Here is a 21,406-nt window from a genome sequence, read left to right on the forward strand (position 1 = left end):
CAGGACAAAGACGAAATTTGAATTCACTAAAAATCAGGAATTAAAAGTCAGGCTAATGGCAACCTTTCCTGATGAAGGGCTTTTGCCCGAAATGTCGATTTTTCCTGTTCCTCGGATGCTGCCTGACCTGCTGTGCTTATCCAGCACCTCACTTTCTCGAGAATTAAGGATCTTCAAGTGGATAGCATTTCCCCACTATGAAAACAGCCTCTGATGTGTTTACATCCTTCTACTGTCTTTCCTGGTTAACTAACTCAGTGGCTCCTGGGTACAACACTGCCCTTTTACTAAGGCTGAAGGACCAGGAGTTCATCATTTCTTTCCACAAACCTGCTCTCACAAAACATCACAGGGGCTTGAAAATAAATGATTCATTTAATTGTTCCACCTAACATTTATTAATTATGCAAAAACTAGGAATATCAGGATCTAAGGGATCACTGTCAATCATCTCTGGTCAGCTGAGACTCTGCTGATTAACCAATCAGTGAGGGATTAAGGGTGTTACAAGGATGAACGTGCCTGGTGACCAACGGCAGGAGAGTACAACGTTTGGAGGTCATTTGGAATACGGCCAAGTGAGCGTTGACGACACTTAGCTGTAGGTCCTTTTGGTTGTGGCAAAATGCAAATTTTCCCAGCGGGAAAACGCACTGTGCTGCTCTTTGTGAAACCCTAACACGCGCACCAAGCACCCCTTGGGGGGTCAGATTGTGTGCATAGGGTGTGTTGACACCAAGTTCGACATTGGCTGGTGAAGTCACTGGGTGCTGGTGAGGTTTGAGCTGGTAACTGAGGCAGGCTTTTGGGCCTACTCCAGCCAAGGCAAGCAGCCATTTTGTCTGAGAGAAGCTGGACACAGAAGCACTGGCGCTGTCACCCCTTCAACACTGCATCTGTTACAGATTCTCTTGTGATTGGTTGCAGATGGTAGGGAGGGGGACAGGGGGCATGAGTTCCAAAGTTCAAATTGATCGATTCGACATCTCCCCTCCCTGTACGCAAAAGGCATAACAAGCTGATTTAACAGGCAACATTACAGAAAAGCATCAAAGACAGTTACAGCGGCGACATTCTTGAGCTAGGCAAGGGTAGTTTGCAAAACATTCAGCTGTTACAGTGCAGGTGGTGTTGGGTCACCTCTACTTCAAATGGTATGGCTTCCTGCACAAGTGTCTCCACATTCTTACCTCGGCCTGTAACCAGGCATGGAGGAGTCAGCAAAGGAAGGTAGTCTAATTCCCGACTGGCAGCTCATCCGTCGCTTAAGCAAGATTAAGCAAGGCAACCTTGTTTATTCTCACTACCTCCCCTCCACACCCCCCTCACATCCCGCCGACCATCGTCCTCCAAGAGGCAGTTCAAAACATGGCCCAGGATGTGTGGCTAAGTCTGCGACACATGGTATCCCAATGTACAAGATTAAAGTTATAAGTTATTGTGAAGTCCGGCTCCTGAGGTGAGTTGGTTGTAGCTTGAAATGGCTGAAACCTGTTCCTTGTGTGTAAACGTGGGTCAGATGAGGTTTGTTTGGTTGGTTGGTTGGGGGTGAGGGGGTGTAGCTGAGAATGGTTGCTCGGCTGAAGAACGTTCCTTCAGTGCTTCAGAAAGCAAGGGAGCGGTCCATATCAACAATCTGAAGGAGAAGAACAACAAATTTAGACAGGGCCTCAACTCTGTGGTTACCATGGCAATAGGCTTGCCAACTACAGCAGAAACCACTGCCCTAGTAAAATGGCGTCATGCCAGTCAACAATGGGTATCTGGGTGATTAACCGAACAATGCGTGTTACGATAATGGCATTGTGATAACTATGCCCGCGCATCTGCATCACCTAGGCCTCAGGCTTCAGCCTGAAGTTAGCTAGGCACAGCTGCCCCCTTCTTTGACAGATCGATAGGATTGAGGTATTGCCCGCTTCTGAAGGCAATCTAGTTTTAAACAAGCCAATAACAAAACAAATTAACAGCGCAGATTTCAAAGTCATGTCCCATTGCATCAATCCCAAACTGATACAGTATTACTGGAAGGAGGTGGTGTTGTAGTGACAATGTCGCTGGACTCATAATCCAAGCTAATACTGGGGATGGGGGAAGCACAAATAGTGAAATTTAAATACTGCTAGTGAAATCTGGAATTGAAGTTAGTCTCAATGATCATGAGTGTAAAAGTAATGTCAGTCAGGAAAGGAAATCTACCATCTTTCAAACTGGCCTAAGCTAGACTCCACAGCAGCATGGTTGGCTCTCATAGCCCAGCGAGGGGAATTTCCTTCTTTAAGTCACATGAGTGAACCAGATGGGTTTTAGCAATGGTCAGTGGTAGTTTGATGGTCACCGTCGCTGATGGCCAGTTTTATATTCGATACTGAATTTCAATTCCACCAGCTGGTAAAGGGGGATTTGAACCCCTGTACCATTAGATTACTAACCCAGTGACATTGCCACAACACGATTTGCTCTCCAGGTCCAGCCTCCTCCCTCATTGTCAAGCTCCACTGGGCACCTAGAGAATGAATTACCAACCCTTCAGCCTTTGAAAACACTCTCAAATTCCATCAAAATCCATCCAGCTTCTTTGCTGTAGGGGCAACCGTCCCAGTTTTTCTGTAATCCCTCATTCCGGAAGCAAGTCTAGCGTATCACTTCTGAACCCTCTACAAGGTATTCACAACAGTCTGGTACACAGAACTGGGAACCACAGTCTCAATGGGATTCAATAGTGTTGGATATGTCCAGCAAAATGTCTTGGCTTCTTTGCACTCCATGCCACGGTTTGTGAAGAAATTGATAGTTCGGCACTTTATAACCATGGCTTTGTCAGACAATTACACGCAACTTAATTGTTCCTCATATGCAAACAGGCTCCCCTCTTCGAAGATAACCTGACACCAACACAATTATGTTAAGGAGCTGCTACTTTCATTTTCAAGGGTTCTGTTTCACTCTCATTTGCTCGCTTAAGCAGTCATCTTGCAACAATTTCTTTTGAATTAGACGCACACGAAAGCAGAATTAGAAGAATTTATCAGGATCCTCAATAATTACCAATCCGCCAATAAACTTAAAAGCAACAACACACAATCAAATAATTCATTTCCGAGATAATACAGCATTTAATTGGCACAAGGTGACAGGGAGAAAGTGAGGAAGGATGCTGGAGATCAGAGTCGAGAGTGTGGTGCTGGAAAAGCACAGCCGGTCAGGCAGCATCCAAGGAGCAGGAGAATTGACATTTCAGGCATAAGCCTCATTCCTGCTGAAGGGTTTATGCCCAAAACGTCGACTGTCCTGCTCCTCGGATGCTGCCTGACCGGCTGTGCTTTTCCAGCAACACACTCTCGACAAGATAATAGACCAAAGTTAGAAAAAAAGTCTTTCTTTTCAAAATAATTGACACGCACGTCTACATAAGAAAGACCATCTCCCTAAACGAACCATCCACAGACTGGTAAGGTCACAGCTAATGCACTTCCACGACATATCCACAAACCTGGAACATGTTAACTGGGCAGTCACAGCCTTTTTAATGCACATCCGAATTCAATCATAGTTTAAAATTTAATAATTGATATAGCGTTCATTAGAATTATATTGTAGGATCAGTTGGGAAACTAACATGTCATGATTGATTTAGTTCAGTTATAGTCATATATTCAAAGTATATTCATTGATTCATTTGATTATAACTAAATCATAATGTTTAGTGTCCCTACTAATCCTACAGCATTCATGACAGGTTTTTCCATCTATTGTAGCTTCTGAACATAGGCAGCCTTAAGATAGAGATTCCACATTCATCTTCAATGATCATGTCAGTCACTTCAAGTTTTACTGGCTCCCAGGTTGGTGAGCATTGCTTGTTGAAGAGTTTGAAAATGTTCTTTCTGCTTTGGAGACTCCTTCCTTTTCCCTCCTTTCTCCCCTTTAAAGCCTCCTCTTTCCTCCTCATTCCCACCCCACCCCCCCCAACTCCCCAATTCCCTCCTTCCCTGGCACAGCAGAGTACAGCGAAGACTAGGCCTGGCCAATGACAGCCCCTGCCCCATGGAGACTCATGGAATGCCTACATGCCTTCCTCGCGTGTCCACAAACCTGCACTAAACCAAACCGCATTGGTCTTGATTTCATTCAACGCTCTGTTACTTGAAAAATAAAGTCATAAAGTCATAGAGATGGACGGCACGGAAACAGACCCTTCGGTCCAACCTGTCCACGCCGACCAGATATCCCGACCCAATCTAGCCCCACCTGCCAGCACCCGGCCCATATCCCTCCAAACCCTTCCTATTCATATACCCATCCAAATGCCTCTTAAATGTTGTAATTGTACCAGTCTCCACCACTTCCTCTGACAGCTCATTCCATACATGTACCACCCTCCGCATGAAAAAGGTGTTCCTTTTATATCTTTCCCCTCTCGCCCTAAACCTACGCCCTCTAGTTCTGGACTCCCCCACCGCAGAGAAAAGACTTTGTCTATTTACCCTATCCATGCCTCTCATGATTTTATAAACCTCTATAAGGTCACCCCTCAGCCTGCGACGCTCCAGGGAAAACAGCCCCAGCCTGTTCAGCCTCTCCCTGTAGCTCAGATCCTCCAACCCTGGCAACATCCTTGTAAACCTTTTCTGAACCCTTTCAAGTTTCACAACATCTTTCCGATAGGAAGGAGACCAGAATTGCACGCAATATTCCAACAGTGGCCTAACCAATGTCCTGTACAGCCGCAACATGACCTCCCAACTCCTGTACTCAATACCCTGACCAATAAAGGAAAGCATACCAAACGCCTTCTTCACTATCCTATCTACCTGCGACTCCACTTTCAAGGAGCTATGAACCTGCACTCCAAGGTCTCTTTGTTCAGCAACACTCCCCAGGACCTTACCATTAAGTGTTAAAAGTTGCTAAAGTTTTTTAAAAATTCAAACATCGTTGGGGATGGGGTCCATTTGATTGGGGAAAAGGCTTTTCAAGAATCATCCAATCCAGTCACAGAGACCTCTGAACCCTTTGCAGATTGACCAATGGAGGGAGGGCTGGATCAGTGAGAGCTCTCCTCGTGAGAATGGACCAACCCGAGCATTGGAATTTCTGACACCTGGCAAAACACCGATGTGGGCATGACAGTGAGCTCAGAACCTGGTGGTGCAGAGTCGATGGGCTGAAGGGCCTTTTCGGTGCTCTAGGATCCTGAGTGCTTTCTGACCCACAACCCACACTACACTACATGACACTACTGGATGAAAATAGACCCAAGCCCTGGAAGGAGGATTATCCTAGATTAGAGAGGTGCTGGAAAAGCACAGCCGGTCAGGCAGCATCCAAGGAGCAGGAAAAATCAACGTTTTGAGCAAATGCCCTTCATCAGGAATCATTCCTGATGAAACCCTCCCTGATGAAGGGGTTTTGCCCGAAACGGCGATTTTCCTGCTCCTCGGCTGTTGCCTGACCCGCTGCGCTTTTCCAGCGTCACTCTAATCTAGACTCTGATCTCCAGCATCTGCAGTCCTCACTATCGCCTCGGAGGGCTATCCCAGGGGAGGGAAGAAATAGTTTCTGAGAAGGGTCTTCAAAGAGGAGTACAGAATGTGGGGGCGGGGGGGGGGGGTCGTGAGCAATGGGAATGCTCAGGCTGCTGAAATTGGAGGAGGTTACAGAGATAGGAAGGGGGGGTGTAGGGGCTGGAGGGGGTTACAGAGATAGGGAGGGGGGGTGTAGGGGCTGGAGGGGGTTACAGAGATAGGGAGGGGGTGTAGGGGCTGGAGGAGGTTACAGAGATAGGGAGGGGGTGTAGGGGCTGGAGGGGGTTACAGAGAGAGGGAGGGGGTGTAGGGGCTGGAGGGGTTTACAGAGATAGGGAGGGGAGTAGGGGCTGGAGAAGGTTACAGAGATAGGGAGTGGATGTGGGGGCTGGAGGAGGTTACAGAGATAGGGAGGGGAGTAGGGGCTGGAGAAGGTTACAGAGATAGGGATGGGTGTAGGGGCTGGAGGAGGTTACAGAAATAGGGATGGGTGTAGGGGCTGGAGGAGGTTACAGAGATAGGGAAGGGGTGTAGGGGCTGGAGGAGGTTACAGAGATAGGGAGGGGGTGTAGGGGCTGGAAAAGGTTACAGAGATAGGGAGGGGGTGTAGGAGCTGGAGAACGTTACAGAGGTAGGGAGGGGTGTAGGGGCTGGAGGGGGTTACAGAGATAGGGAGGGGGTGTAGGGGCTGGAGGAGGTTACAGAGATAGGGAGGGGGTGTAGGGGCTGGAAAAGGTTACAGAGATAGGGAGGGGGTGTAGGAGCTGGAGGCGGTTACAGAGATAGGGACGGGTGTAGGGGCTGGAGGGGGTTACAGAGATAGGGACGGGGTGTAGCGGCTGGAAGGGGTTACACAGATAGGGAGGGGGTGTAGGGGCTGGAGGAGGTTACAGAGATGGGAGGGGTGTAGGGGCTGGAGGAGGTTACAGAGATAGGGAGGGGTGTAGGGGCTGGAAGGGGTTACAGAGATAGTGAGGGGTGTAGGGGCTGGAGAAGGTTACAGAGATAGGGAGGGGGTGTACGGGCTAGAGGAGGTTACAGAGATAGGGAGGGGGTGTAGGGGCTGGAGGGCATTACAGATAGGGAGGGGCTGTAGGGGCTGGAGGAGGATACAGTGATAGGGAGGGGTGTAGGGGCTGGAAGGGGTTACAGAGATAGTGAGGGGTGTAGGGGCTGGAGGAGGTTACAGAGATAGGGATGGGGTGTAGGGGCTGGAGGGCATTACAGATAGGGAGGGGCTGTAGGGGCTGTAGGAGGATACAGTGATAGGGAGAGGGGTAGGGGCTGGAGGGGTTTACAGAGATAGGGAGAGGTGTAGGGGGCTGGAGGAGTTTACAGAGATAGGGAGGGGTATAGGCAGCTGTAGGGGGTTACAGAGATAGTGAGGGGTGTAGGAGGTTACAGAGATAGGGTGGGGTGTAGCGGGCTGGAGGGGGTTACAGATATAGGGAGGGGTGTAGAGGCAGGAGGGGGGTTACAGGGATAGGGAGGGGTGTAGGGGCTGGAGGAGGTTACAGTGATAGGGAGGGGTTTAGGGGCTGGAGGGGGTTACAGATAGGGAGGGGGTGTAGGGACTGGAGGGGTTTACAGAGTTAGGGAGGTGTGTTTGGGCTGGAGGGGGTTACAGAGATAGGGAGGGATGTAGGGGCTGGAGGGCATTACAGATAGGGAGGGGCTGTAGGGCCTGGAGGAGGTTACAGTGATAGGGAGAGGGGTAGGGGCTGGAGGTGAATACTGAAATAGGGACGGGATGAGGCCTTGGAGTGATCTGAAGAGGAGGTTTTTGAGTATAGTTGTACAAACACGGAAGGACCAAATGGATGACAGTTCCTCTCGTGTTTTGACAGCTTCTCCGCAGTAACACGTCACTGAGATGTAAAATGCTCTTGTTGTATTGATTTAATTTTTCAGCTCTGTATGCTGCCTCAGCCCTCAGTTCTCTGGCACAGGCTTGTGAGCAGCATTTATTAATTAAAATCTGGTACACCATGTTCTGTCAGCTTCCCCAGTTTAATTGGGCCACTGTCCAGTGCATTGACCATGTCTTCCCAGCAGCTGATAAACCACAACCCCTTACCCCGTGCCCCCCATCCCCTCCCCTTCGCATCTCCAGCCCCAACCTGCAATCCAAAACAAAATTCCAGGAGGAATTATGAAATATTATCCCAATGTAACCGCATTCCGTCTACACTGACGCCCCGGACTGCAGCTGCTTTGTAAAGAAAATATTTTAACATGATTCGAGCAAATGTTCTTTTCAGGGAAATGCACACACACTTACTCTCTCTCACACACTCAGAGTCATACACACACACTCACACAGTCATACACACAGTCTCACACACACACTCACACAGTCACACACACTTTCTCTCTCTCTCACACACACACACTCAGAGTCATACACACACACTCACACAGTCACATACACACAGTCACACACTCTCTCATACACACACACACACACAGAATCACACACACTCACTCACAGTCACACACACACTCACACACAAACTCTCTCATATGCACACACACTCTCAGAGTCACACACACACTCAGAGTCACACACACACAGTCACACACATACAGAATCTCTCTCACACACACACTCACAGAGTCACACACACACTCACTCACAGAGTCACACACACACTCACTCACAGTCACACACACACACAGTCACACACAAACTCACACACAAACTCTCTCATACACACACACTCACACAGAGTCACACACACTCACTCACACAGTCACACACACACTCTCTCATATACACACACTCTCACACAGTCACACACACACACAGTCACACACACACAGAGTCACACACATACACTCTCAGAGCCACACACACACAGTCACACACAAACTCTCATATATACACACACACAGTCACACACACACTCACACACACTCACACAGAGTCACACACACTCACTCACACAGTCACACACACTCAGAGTCACACACACACAGAGTCACACACACACAGAGTCACACACACACACACACAGTCACACACAAACTCTCTCATATACACACACTCTCACACAGAGTCACTCACACAGAGTCACACACACACACACACTCACAGTCACACACACACACAAACTCTCTCATATACACAAACTCACTCACACACACACTCACACAGTCACACACACACTCACACAGTCACATACACTCTCACACAGAGTTACACACACTCACTCACACAGAGTCACACTCACACAGAGTTACACACACACTCACACAGTCACACACAAACTCTCTCATATACACACACTCTCACACAGAGTCACACACACACACACACAGAGTCACACACACACTCACAGTCACACACAAACTCCCTCATATACAAACACTCTCACACAGAGTCACACACACGCACTCACACAGTCTCTCACACACACACAGAGTCACACACAAACACATACACACACACAGTCACACACAAACTCTCTCATACACACACACACACACAGAGTCTCACACACTCTCACACAGAGTCACACACACACAGTCTCACACACACACTCACAGAGTCACACACACACTCACGCATAGTCACACACACAAACTAAACAGTCACACACCCACACTCACAGTCACACACAAACTCTCTCATATACACACACTCTCACACAGAGTCACACACACACAGAGTCACACACACTCACTCACACAGTCTCACACACTCACACAGTCACACACAAACTCTCATATACACACACTCACACAGAGTCACACACACACACACAGAGTCACACACACACTCACACAGAGTCACACACAATCTCTCAGAGTCACACACACACTAACACACACATACGCATACAGTCACTCATGGAGTCACACACAAACTCACTCATGCACAAACAAACTCACTCACGCAGAGTCAAACATACTCTCTCATACACATACACAGAAACTCTCATACACATACACTCACTCACACAGAGTCACACACAAACTCACACACACATGCAGAGTCACACACAAACTCTCTCATACACACTCACTCATACGCAGAGACACACAAACTCTCTCATACACACTCACTCATACGCAGAGACACACAAACTCTCTCATACACACTCACTCATACACAGAGACACACAAACTCTCTCATACACATTCACTCATACACAGGCACACAAACTCTCTCATACACACTTACTCATACGCAAAGACACACAAACTCTCTCATACACACTCACTCATACGCAGAGACACACAAACTCTCTCATACACACTCACTCATACGCAGAGACACACAAACTCTCTCATACACACTCACTCATACACAGAGACACACAAACTCTCTCATACACATTCACTCACACAGAGTCACACACAAACTCACACACACATGCAGAGTCACACACAAACTCTCTCATACACACTCACTCATACGCAGAGACACACAAACTCTCTCATACACAGAGACACACAAACTCTCTCATTCACACTCACTCATACGCAGAGACACACAAACTCTCTCATACACACTCACTCATACGCAGAGACACACAAACTCTCTCATACACACTCTCTCATACACAGAGACACACAAACTCTCTCATTCACACTCACTCATACGCAGAGACACACAAACTCTCTCATACACACTCACTCATACGCAGAGACACACAAACTCTCTCATACACACTCACTCATACACAGAGACACACAAACTCTCTCATACACATTCACTCATACACAGGCACACAAACTCTCTCATACACACTTACTCATACGCAAAGACACACAAACTCTCTCATACACACTCACTCATACGCAGAGACACACAAACTCTCTCATACACACTCACTCATACGCAGAGACACACAAACTCTCTCATACACACTCATACGCAGAGACACACAAACTCTCTCATACACACTCATACGCAGAGACACACAAACTCTCTCATACACACACAAACTCTCTCATACACAGAGACACACAAACTCTCTCATACACACTCATATGCAGAGACACACAAACTCTCTCATGCACACTCACTCATACAGAGACACACAAACTCTCTCATACACACTCATATGCAGAGACACACAAACTCTCTCATACACACTCACTCATACACAGAGACACACAAACTCTCTCATACACACTCATACACAGAGACACACAAACTCTCTCATACACACTCATATGCAGAGACACACAAACTCTCTCATGCACACTAACTCATACACAGAGACACACAAACTCTCTCATACACACTCATATGCAGAGACACACAAACTCTCTCATACACACTCACTCATACACAGAGACACACAAACTCTCTCATACACACTCATACGCAGAGACACACAAACTCTCTCATGCACACTCATATGCAGAGACACACAAACTCTCTCATGCACACTCACTCATACACAGAAACACACAAACTCTCTCATACACACTCATATGCAGAGACACACAAACTCTCTCATGCACACTCACTCATACACAGAGACACACAAACTCTCTCATGCACACTCACTCATACACAGAGACACACAAACTCTCTCATACACACTCATACACAGAGACACACAAACTCTCTCATACACACTCACTCATACGCAGAGACACACAAACTCTCTCATACACACTCACTCATACACAGAGACACACAAACTCTCTCATACACACTCACTCATACACAGAGACACACAAACTCTCTCATACACACACACTCATACACAGAGACAAACAAACTCTCTCATACACACACACTCATACACAGAGACACACAAACTCTCTCATACTCACTCACTCATACACAGAGACACACAAACTCTCTCATACACACTCACTCATACACAGAGACACACAAACTCTCTCATACACACTCATACACAGAGACACACAAACTCTCTCATACACACTCACTCATACACAGAGACACACAAACTCTCTCATACACAGAGACACACAAACTCTCTCATACACACACACTCATACGCAGAGACACACAATCTCTCTCATGCACACTCATACACAGAGACACACAAACTCTCTCATACACACTCACTCATACACAGAGACACACAAACTCTCTCATACACACTCATACACAGAGACACACAAACTCTCTCATACACACTCACTCATACACAGAGACACACAAACTCTCTCATACACACTCACTCATACACAGAGACACACAAACTCTCTCATACACACTCATACACAGAGACACACAAACTCTCTCATACACACACACTCATACGCAGAGACACACAAACTCTCTCATGCACACTCACTCATACACAGTCACATACAAACTCTCATACACACACAAACTCACACATACATACATACTCAAAGACTCACAAGTGCATACGTATGCAGTGCACACATATACATGCACACAATAATCTTCATGCACACATATACATGCACACAATAATGTCCATGCCTATATAACAGACATACATACACACACACACACATACACACATACTCAGACACGCGCATGTATTCTCACCCACAAGTTCACAAACACATATACATACACAGGTCATCACACAGATATACATTCACACATATACATCAATGTGCATTAACATGTAATGAGCTTCTGCTGTAATCTCATTGGATAAGTACCTAGCTAAGGGTAGTACACTCCTGCTCATTACAACCATGCTGAAGTGTTGTAATTTGAGACCACCTGAAGTCAAGAAAAGAGCTATATACATGCAAGTCTTTCTTTTCTAACACCCCAGCAACACAGAAAGTACAGGACAATAATAGACCATTCAGCCAATCTGCTCGGTACTGTTAGATTAGATTCCCTACAGTGTGGAAACAGGCCCTTCAGCCCAACAAGTCCACAATGACTCTCCGAAGAGCAACCCACCAAGACCCATTCCCCTACATTTGCCCCTGACTAATGCACCTAACACTGCGGGCAATTTACCATGACCAATTCACCCTAACCTGCACATCTTTGGACTGTGGGAGGAAACCGCAGCATCCGGAGGAAACCCACGCAGACACGGGGAGAATGTGCAAACTCCACATGGACAGTTGCCCGAGACGGGAATCGTACCTGGATCCCTAGTGCTGTGAGGCAGCAACGTAACCACTGAGTCACTGTGCTGCCCGTTGTTTAATTATTCTACCAATTCCTAATTCTCGATTGTGAATTCTGTTGTTTCAGCCTTACATTTGTCTGCACAAGCTTATTTTATTTTAATATACTTACAGAAGCTCTTGCAGTCTGCTTTTATGTTTCTTGCAAGTTGACTCACAAACTGATCACTGTTTGCTCCAAACAATCCTCCTCCCCCTATTAGCATTCCCCCCGCTCCCTGTGGGATCCTGTCCCACATTCCCCCCGCTCCCTGTGGGATCCTGTCCCGCATTCCCTTCCCTCCCTGTGGGATCCTGTCCCACATTCCCCTGCTCCCTGTGGGATCCTGTCCACATTCCCCCCGCTCCCTGTGGGATCCTGTCCCATATTCCCCCCGCTCCCTATGGGATCCAGTCCCACATTCCCCAAACTCCCTGTGGGATCCAGTCCCACATTCCCCAAACTCCCTGTGGGATCCTGTCCCACATTCCCCCCACTCCCTGTGGGATCCTGTCCCACATTCCCCCCGCTCCCTGTGGGATCCTGTCCCACATTCCCCCCACTCCCTGTGGGATCCAGTCCCGCATTCCCCCCACTCCCTGTGGGATCCAGTCCCGCATTCCCCCCACTCCCTGTGGGATCCAGTCCCGCATTCCCCCCACTCCCTGTGGGATCCAGTCCCGCATTCCCCCCACTCCCTGTGGGATCCTGTCCCGCATTCCCCCCGCTCCCTGTGGGATCCTGTCCCACATTCCCCCCGCTCCCTATGGGATCCTGTCCCACATTCCCCCCACTCCCTGTGGGATCCAGTCCCGCATTCCCCCCACTCCCTGTGGGATCCAGTCCCACATTCCCCCCACTCCCTGTGGGATCCAGTCCCGCATTCCCCCAGTCTCTGTGGGATCCTGTCCCGCATTCCCCCCACTCCCTGTGGGATCCTGTCCCACATTCCCCCCGCTCCCTGTGGGATCCAGTCCCACATTCCCCAAACTCCCTGTGGGATCCTGTCCCACATTCCCCCCGCTCCCTATGGGATCCTGTCCACATTCCCCCCGCTCCCTGTGGGATCCTGTCCCACATTCCCCAAACTCCCTGTGGGATCCAGTCCCACATTCCCCCCACTCCCTGTGTGATCCAGTCCCGCATTCCCCCCACTCCCTGTGGGATCGGGTTCCACATTCCCCCACTCCCTGTGGGATCGGGCTCCACATTCCCCCCACTCCCTGTGGGATCCTGTCCCACATTCCCCCCGCTCCCTATGGGATCCTGTCCCACATTCCCCAAACTCCCTGTGTGATCCAGTCCCACATTCCCCCCGCTCCCTGTGGGATCGAGTTCCACATTCCACTCACTCTCTGTGGGATCCAGTCCTGCATTCCCCCCACTCCCTGTGGGATCCTGTCCCACATTCCCCCCACTCTCTGGGTGAAGTCTTTTCTCCTGTACTCCCAATAGGATTTATTAGGAACTGTCTGATGGTACTGACCCAACCATAGTGAATAGCCGGGGGGGGGGGCCTCACTGAATGCCGCATCTGAAACACAGGTGGCTCTGAACCTGACATTGGGAATGCATTTTGCTCTCAGGTCTTCCAAGTGAGACTTGAACCGTCCTGATTTCAAGCGTGGCTGACGTTAAAAATAGACTTTGCGCTGTAAGTGATAGAAGTTTATATATAAATCCATCAAGTATATCCCACCCCGCCAAAGCTAAATCCGTACCTGATTCATCGAAAGTGGGGGTTGCAGTTTAAACGGACAGCCACACACTTGCCACATGAATGAAACACTATCTGACAGGAGGCCCTGAATTATGGGATGTTTGCAGCCTGAGTCATAATTTCTGTCTCGAGTTAACAGGCATACTCAGGATTCCTTACTTGGGCCTGTGAAGCAGCTCGGGCCTACTCGAGGCGTGATCCACCTGAGCTCCTCTGATCCTCCACCAGCTCTCGGAAACTTTGCCTGGGACTGGATGGTGGTGGAGACGGGGATGGGGGTGACCAAGCATCCAGGAGTGGTCCAACGAAACTCCCAGGGATTTTAAAAAAAAACCGTTGCCAAATCCGGATGGGGGTTGAGGAGGGTGTCTCAGGTGAGCAAAGACAGGAGAAACGAAGAAGTGTTAAGGATGCTCTGTTCGCCTTGGGTGGCCTGGATTGGAATTGAGCTGGTCAAGGCAATTAGGAATTGTCCATCCAAACAACCAGGGCTCGCTGTTTCTTTTCTTTCTTGACTGGAGATGGGCACAGTGAAGGGTCAAAGGGCAGGTTTGTGCCGATAGGGGTGGGCAGACATCCCACGGACCCTCCAGGATGAAATCCAATCATCGGAGGCTGCTTTGCACACACAGCCCCCAGCTACCAAATTCACTGCCATCGTTTACTCTCCTCTCCACCGGATCCGAGGCCACGGGGATATCCCCCCCCCCCCTTGGAAAGGTCATCTCCTCAGAAGCCTCGGCAGCCACTCTTCACTGACATCCAGGCCACGTCTCCAAATATCACCCTCCTTGACTTGCCGGGTGACCTTCCGGCACATTAAAGGCTGTTCCGTTGTCCTGCTCCATGCTGGTGGCTCCACACCAGCCTCCTCCCACCCTCTCACCATCTCCCCCTCTCAGTATACACTCCTATGCCTTTGTCCCTCATGTGTTTAAACCCATTTAATGTACCAACACTCTTCACCTCTTTCAACCCATGCCTCCTCTCTCACCTGTTCACGCCCTTTTTAACCTTTGAAAGTATACGCACAAGTACTTTTTCTTAAATTCAGTCATGGGATATGGGCGCCACTGGCCCAGCCAGCCCATCCTTAATTGCCCCGAGGGCAGTTAAGAGTCAATCATATGCCTGAAACATCGACTCTCCTGCTCCTCGGGTGCTGCCTGACCTGCTGTGCTTTTCCAGCAACACACTCTCAACTCTGATCTGCAGCCCCCACTTTCTCCTGCAGTGGGTCTGGAGTCATATATAGGCCAGACCAAGTAAGGATGGCAGTTTCCTCCCCTAAGGACATGAGTGAGCCAGGTGGGTTTTCCCTGACAATGGTTTCATGGTCATCATTAGATTCCTAATTCCAGATTTTTAACTGGATTTAAATTCCACCATGACTGGATTCAAATCCAGGTCCCCAGAATATTGCCTCCGTTTCTGGATTATGAGGTTGGTGATAACATGGTGAGGCCGCTATCTGATAACATTCCAAGCTATGGGCTAAGTGCTATGGGAAGTGGGATTACTGGAGAATGGCCAGCACAGACTCAATGGGCCAAAGGATTTCTTCAGCACTGGATGACTCTCTCTCTTCTCTCCTTCTATCTATCTTTCCATAACTCACTCTCTTTCTACGACTGTTTTCCTCTCACCCTCTCTCTGACTGGCCTCCTCTGTCTCTATGACTCTCTCTCCCTAACTCCATGACTATTCTATCCTCTCTTTGCCTCTTGTTCTCTCTGACAGTCTTTCTCCAACGCCCTCTATGACCTTCTCTCTCTCTCTCTCTCTGAATGTCTCTAACACTCTCTCTCCCTCTCTTGTTCTCTCTGACTCTTTCTCTCTATGGCTTTTCCATCCCCATCTCCCTTTCTCTCTTACCGTCTCTCCCTCTCTTTCTGTGACACTTTCATACTGCCTCTCTCTCTGAATCTCTGTCTGTTTATGACACTGACTCATCTCTCTAACATTATGATGATTGGATTAAATTAGATCCCCTACAGTCTGGAAACAGGCCCTTCGGCCCAACGAGTCCACACCGACCCTCCCAAGAGTAATCCACCCAGACCCATTTCCCTCTGACTTAATGCACCTAATACTGTGGAGCAATTTAGCATGACCAATTCACCCGGACCTGTCCATCTTTGGACTGTGGGAGGAAACCGGAGCACCCGGAGGAAACCCACACAGACACAGGGAGAATGTGCAAACTCCACACAGACAGTTATCCGAGGCTGGAATCAAACCTGGGTCCCTGGCGCTGTGAGGGAGCAGTGCTAACCACTGAGTCACCTATCTCTATAACTCTCACTTTCTTTGACTCCCCTATCTCTATGACTCCCCTATCTCAATAACTCTCTCACTATCACTCCCTTTTTGAGACTCTCCACTTTCCATGACTCTCCCTCCCTCCCTCTCTATGACTCTCTCACATTAGGACTCGATCACTCATTATGACTCTTCCTCTCTCTATGACTCTCACTCCCCCTTGATGATATACTCTCTCTCTTTCTTCAACTCTTGCTTTATGACTCTCTCTATATGACACCCTCTATCACTCTCTGTATTATGTTAGCTACCTCAGAGCAGCATGAACCTGGGTATGGTTCCAGCCTTGGACAACTGTGGTCTGGAGTTTGCACATTCTCCCCGTGTCTGCATGGATTTCCTGCCACAGTCCAAGGATGTGTAGGTTAGGGTGGATTGACCATGCTAAAAAACCCATAGTGTTCAGGGATGTGTAGGTTAGGGTGGATTGGCCATGCTAAATTACCCCATAGTGTTCAGGGATGTGTAGGTTAGGGTGGATTGGCCATGCTAAATTACCCCATAGTGTTCAGGGATGTATAGGTTAGGGTGGATTGGCCGTGCTAAATTACCCCATAGTGTTCAGGGATGTGTAGGTTAGGGTGGATTGGCCATGCTAAATTGCCCATAGTGTTCAGGGATGTGTAGGTTAGGGTGGATTGCCATGCTAAAAAACCCATGGTGTTCAGGGATGTGTAGGTTAGGGTGGATTGGCCACGCTAAATTGTCCCATAGTGTTCAGGGATGTGTAGGTTAGGGTGGATTGGCCATGCTAAATTACCCCATAGTGTTCAGGGATGTGTAGGTTAGGGTGACTTGGCCATGGGAAATTACCCCATAGTGTTCAGGGATGTGTAGGTCAGGGTGGATTGGCCGTGCTAAATTACCCCATAGTGTTCAGGGATGTGTAGGTTAGGGTGGGTTGGCCATGCTAAATTACCCCATAGTGTGTGTGTGGTGTGTATGGATGTGTGTGTGAGAATGTGTGTGTGGTGTGTATGGATGTGTATGTGTATGTGTGTCTGTATATATGGATGTGTGTGTGGTGTGTATGGGTGTGTATGTATGGGTGTGAGGGTGTGTGTGTGAGGGGTGTGAGAGGGTGTGTGTGAGGGGGTGAGAGGGTGTGTGTGAGTGGGTGAGAGGGTGTGTGTGAGGGTGTGTGTGTGTGTGTGGGTGAGAGGGTGTGTGTGTGTGTGAGGGGGTGTGTGTGTGAGGGGTGTGTGTGTGAGGGGTGTGTGTGTGGGGGTGTGTGTGTGGGGGTTGTGTGTGGGGTGTGTGTGTGTGTGTCTGTGAGAGTGTGTGTGTGTGAGGGTGTGTGGGTGTGTGAGGGGGAGGGTGTGTGAGGGGGTTTGTGAGAGTGAGGGGTGCGTGTGTGTGAGGGGTGCGTGTGTGTGAGTGTGAGGGTGAGTGTCTGAGGGGTGTGTGTGTGGGGGGGGTGCGTGTGTGAGGGGTGTGTGTGTGAGGGGTGTGTGTGTGAGGGTGTGTGTGTGAGGGGTGTGTGTGTGAGGGTGTGTGTGTGAGGGTGTGTGTGTGTCAGGGTATGTGTGTGTGTGTGAGGGTGTGTGTGTGTGTGAGAGGGGTGTGTGTGTGTGAGAGGGGTGTGTGTGTATGAGAGGGTGTGTGTGTGGGTGAGGGTGTGTGTGTGTGTGGGGTGTGTGTGTGTGTGAGGGGTGTGTGTGTGTGTTTGTGAGGGGTGTGTGTGTGTATGAGGGTGTGTGTGTGAGGGGGTGTGTGTTTGTGAGGGGGTGTGTGTGTGAGGGGGTTGTGTGTGTGTGAGGGGGTTGTATGAGTGTGAGTGTGAGGGTGTGTGTGTGAGTGTGAGGGTGTGTGTGTGAGGGTGTGTGAGGGTGAGGGGGTGTGTGAGTGTGAGGCGATGTGTGTGTGAGGGGGTGTGTGAGTGTGAGGGGGTGTGTGTGTGTGTGCGGGTGTGTGTGTGTGAGGGGGTGTATGTGACGGGTGTGTGTGTGTGAGGGTGTGTGTGTGTGAGGGAGGTGTGTGTGAGTGAGAGTGTGAGGGGGTGTGTGTGTGAGTGTGAGGGTGTGTGTGTGCGTGTGAGGGTGTGTGTGTGTGTGTGTGTGTGTGTGTGTGAAGGTGTGTGTGTGAGTGTGTGTGAAGGTGTGTGTGTGAAGGGGTGTGTGTGAAGGGGTGTGTGTTTATGAGAGGGGGTGTGTGTGGGTGAGGGTGTGTATGTGTGTGGGCTGTGTGTGTGTGTGAGGGGTGTGTGTGTGTTTGTGAGGGGTATGTGTGTATGAGGGGGTGTGTGTGAGGGGATGTGTGTTTGTGAGGGGGATGTGTGTGTGAGGGAGTTGTGTGTGTGTGAGGGGGTTGTGTGAGTGTGAGTGTGAGGGTGTGTGTGTGTGTGTGTGTGGGTGTGTGTGTGTGTGTGAGTGTGAGGGTGTGTGTGTGTGTGTGAGGGTGTGTGTGTGAGGGGGTGTGTGAGTGTGAGGGGGTGTGCGTGTGTGAGGGTGTGTGTGTGTGAGGGTGTGTGTGTGTGTGTGAGGGGGTATATGTGAGGGGTGTGTGTGTGTGAGGGTGTGTGTGTGTGAGGGAGGTGTGTGTGTGAGTGTGAGGGGGTGTGTGTGCGTGTGAGGGTGTGTGTGTGTGTGAGGGTGTGTGTGTGTGAAGGTGTGTGTGTGAAGGTGTGTGTGTGAGTGTGTGTGAAGGTGTGTGTGTGAAGGTGTGTGTGTGTGAAGGTGTGTGTGTGAAGGGGTTGTGTGAGTGTGAGTGTGAGGGTGTGTGTGTGTGTGTGAAGGTGTGTGTGTGAGTGTGTGTGCAGGTGTGTGTGAGTGTGTGTGAAGGGGTGTGTGTAGGGGTGTGTGTGAAGGGGTGTGTGTAGGGGTGTGTGACTGTGTGTGAAGGGGTGTGTGAGTGTGTGTGAAAGGATGAGTGTGTGTGTGAGTGTGTGTGAAGGGGTGTGTGAAGAGGTGTGTGAGTGTGTGTGAAGGGGTGTGTGTGTGTGAGTATGTGTGAAAGGGTGTGTGTGAGTGTGTGTGTGTGTGTGTGCGAGTGTGTGTGAAGGGGTGTGTGTGGGTGTGTGTGTGTGAAGGGGTGTGTGTGAGTGTGTGTGTGTGTGTGTAGGGGTGTGTGTGTGAAGGGGTGTGTGTGAGTGAAGAGGTGTGTGTGCGCGCGTGCGTGAGTGCATGTGTGAATGTGTGTGTGGGTGTGTGTGAGTGTGTGAAGGGGTGTGTGTGAAGGGTGTGTGTGAAGGGTGTGTGTGAAGGGTGTGTGTGTGTGTGTGTGTGTGTGAGTGTGTGAGAGAGTGTGTGAGAGAGTGTGTGTGAGGGTGTGTATGTGTGTGTGAGGGTGTGTATGTGTGTGTGTGAGGGAATGTGTGTGTGTGAGGTTGTGTGTATGCGTGTGTGTGGTGTGTATGGATGGATGGATGTGTGTGAGGGTGTGTGTGTGTGAGGGAGTGTGAGGGTGTGTGTATGTGTGTGAGGGTGTGTATGTGTGTGTGAGGGTGTGTATGTGTGTGTGTGAGGGAATGTGTGTGTGAGGTTGTGTGTATGCGTGTGTGTGGTGTGTATGGATGGATGGATGTGTGTGAGGGTGTGTGTGTGTGAGGGAGTGTGAGTGTGTGTGTATGTGTGTGAGGGTGTGTATGTGTGTGAGGGTGTGTATGTGTGTGAGGGGGGGTGTGAGTGTGTGTGTATGGGTGGGTGTGTGTGTGTGAGGGGGTGTGAGAGTGTGAGTGTGTGTGTATGGGTGTGGGTGTGTGTGTGTGTATGGGTGTGGGTGTGTGTGTGTATGTGTGTGAGGGGGTGTGTGAGTGTGTGTGTGTGTGTATGGGGGTGTGTGTGGGAGGGGGTGTGAGAGTGTGTGTGTGTGTGAGGAGGTGTGTGTGAGGGAGTGTGAGAGTGTGTGTGTGTGTCAGGGTGTGTGAGTGATGAAGTGTCGGCTGGGGAGTACCACAGGTATTTTAGCCAAGCTCAGTTCCTGGAAGGGAAGGGACTTTCTGTTTACTCCCTCACAGGACCTGGGTATCACTGGCAAGGCCATCCCTTTGAACCAAGTGGCTTGTTCAGCTATTTCAGAGAGAAGTTAACAGTCTAGCCCTGTCAACAAGGCTCTCGGGTACACGTAGGACCAGACCGGGTAAGGACCTTTCTTTTATAAGGAGAACCAGGTCAGTTTTTACAGCAATCAGTGACGGTTGTCAGAGTTACTACCACGGGCACGATTTTTCAACTCCACCCTGATGAACTGAACTTAAATTGTACCAGTGCTATGATGTGAACCTGTGTGCCCACATCCTTGGCCTGGGCATTGCTCACCTCTTCCCACTACGTTCCATCTCTCATGCGCTGGAAATGCGCTCAAACATAGAGAACACTGAATGGCCTGGACAGGGTGGATGTTGGGAAGATGTTTCCCATCAGTAGGAGGGACTCGGGCCCGAGGGCACAGCCTCAGAGTAAAGGGAAGAGCTTTCAGAACAGAGATAAGGAGAAACTTCTTCAGCCAGAGAGTGGGAAATCTCTGGAATTCACTGCCACAGAGGGCTGTGGGGGCCAGGTCATCGAGTATATTTAAGATGGAGATGGATAGGTTCTTGAGTGTCACGGGGATCCAGGGTTACCAGGAGAAAGCAGGCGAATGGGGTTGAGAAACCTCTCAGCCATGATTGAATGGTGGAGCAGGCTCGATGGGCTGAATGGCCTAATTTCTGCTCCTGTGTCTTACGGTCTCTTATGGATGAGGAAGATTCTGAGGCAGACCAAACCTCTGGATGACGTAAACCAGGCCCCAGTT

The 21,406-nt window shown here is 49.5% G+C and overlaps 2 protein-coding genes across 2 annotated transcripts in view; one reads left to right on the top strand and one right to left on the bottom strand.

The window, feature by feature from the left end:
• Nucleotides 1-1,499: 1,499 nt before the first annotated feature.
• The window catches only part of LOC122547493 (insulin receptor substrate 1-like), a 170,769-nt gene continuing 150,862 nt past the window's right edge, over nt 1,500-21,406 (bottom strand). The window contains exon 5 of the mRNA XM_087982680.1: nt 1,500-1,636. Coding sequence (XP_087838806.1) covers nt 1,629-1,636 — 8 coding nt within the window. The 3' untranslated portion in view covers nt 1,500-1,628. The remainder of the gene's footprint in view (nt 1,637-21,406) is intronic.
• LOC148137357 (uncharacterized) overlaps nt 14,569-21,406 on the top strand; it is a 65,807-nt gene continuing 58,969 nt past the window's right edge. The window contains exon 1 of the mRNA XM_087982905.1: nt 14,569-14,724. Coding sequence (XP_087839031.1) covers nt 14,700-14,724 — 25 coding nt within the window. The 5' untranslated portion in view covers nt 14,569-14,699. The remainder of the gene's footprint in view (nt 14,725-21,406) is intronic.

This window comes from Chiloscyllium plagiosum, unplaced genomic scaffold (genome assembly GCF_037043375.1).
Source record: "Chiloscyllium plagiosum isolate Xiang-an unplaced genomic scaffold, Cpla_swu_hap1 HiC_scaffold_44, whole genome shotgun sequence".
Classification (NCBI taxonomy): domain Eukaryota; kingdom Metazoa; phylum Chordata; class Chondrichthyes; order Orectolobiformes; family Hemiscylliidae; genus Chiloscyllium; species Chiloscyllium plagiosum.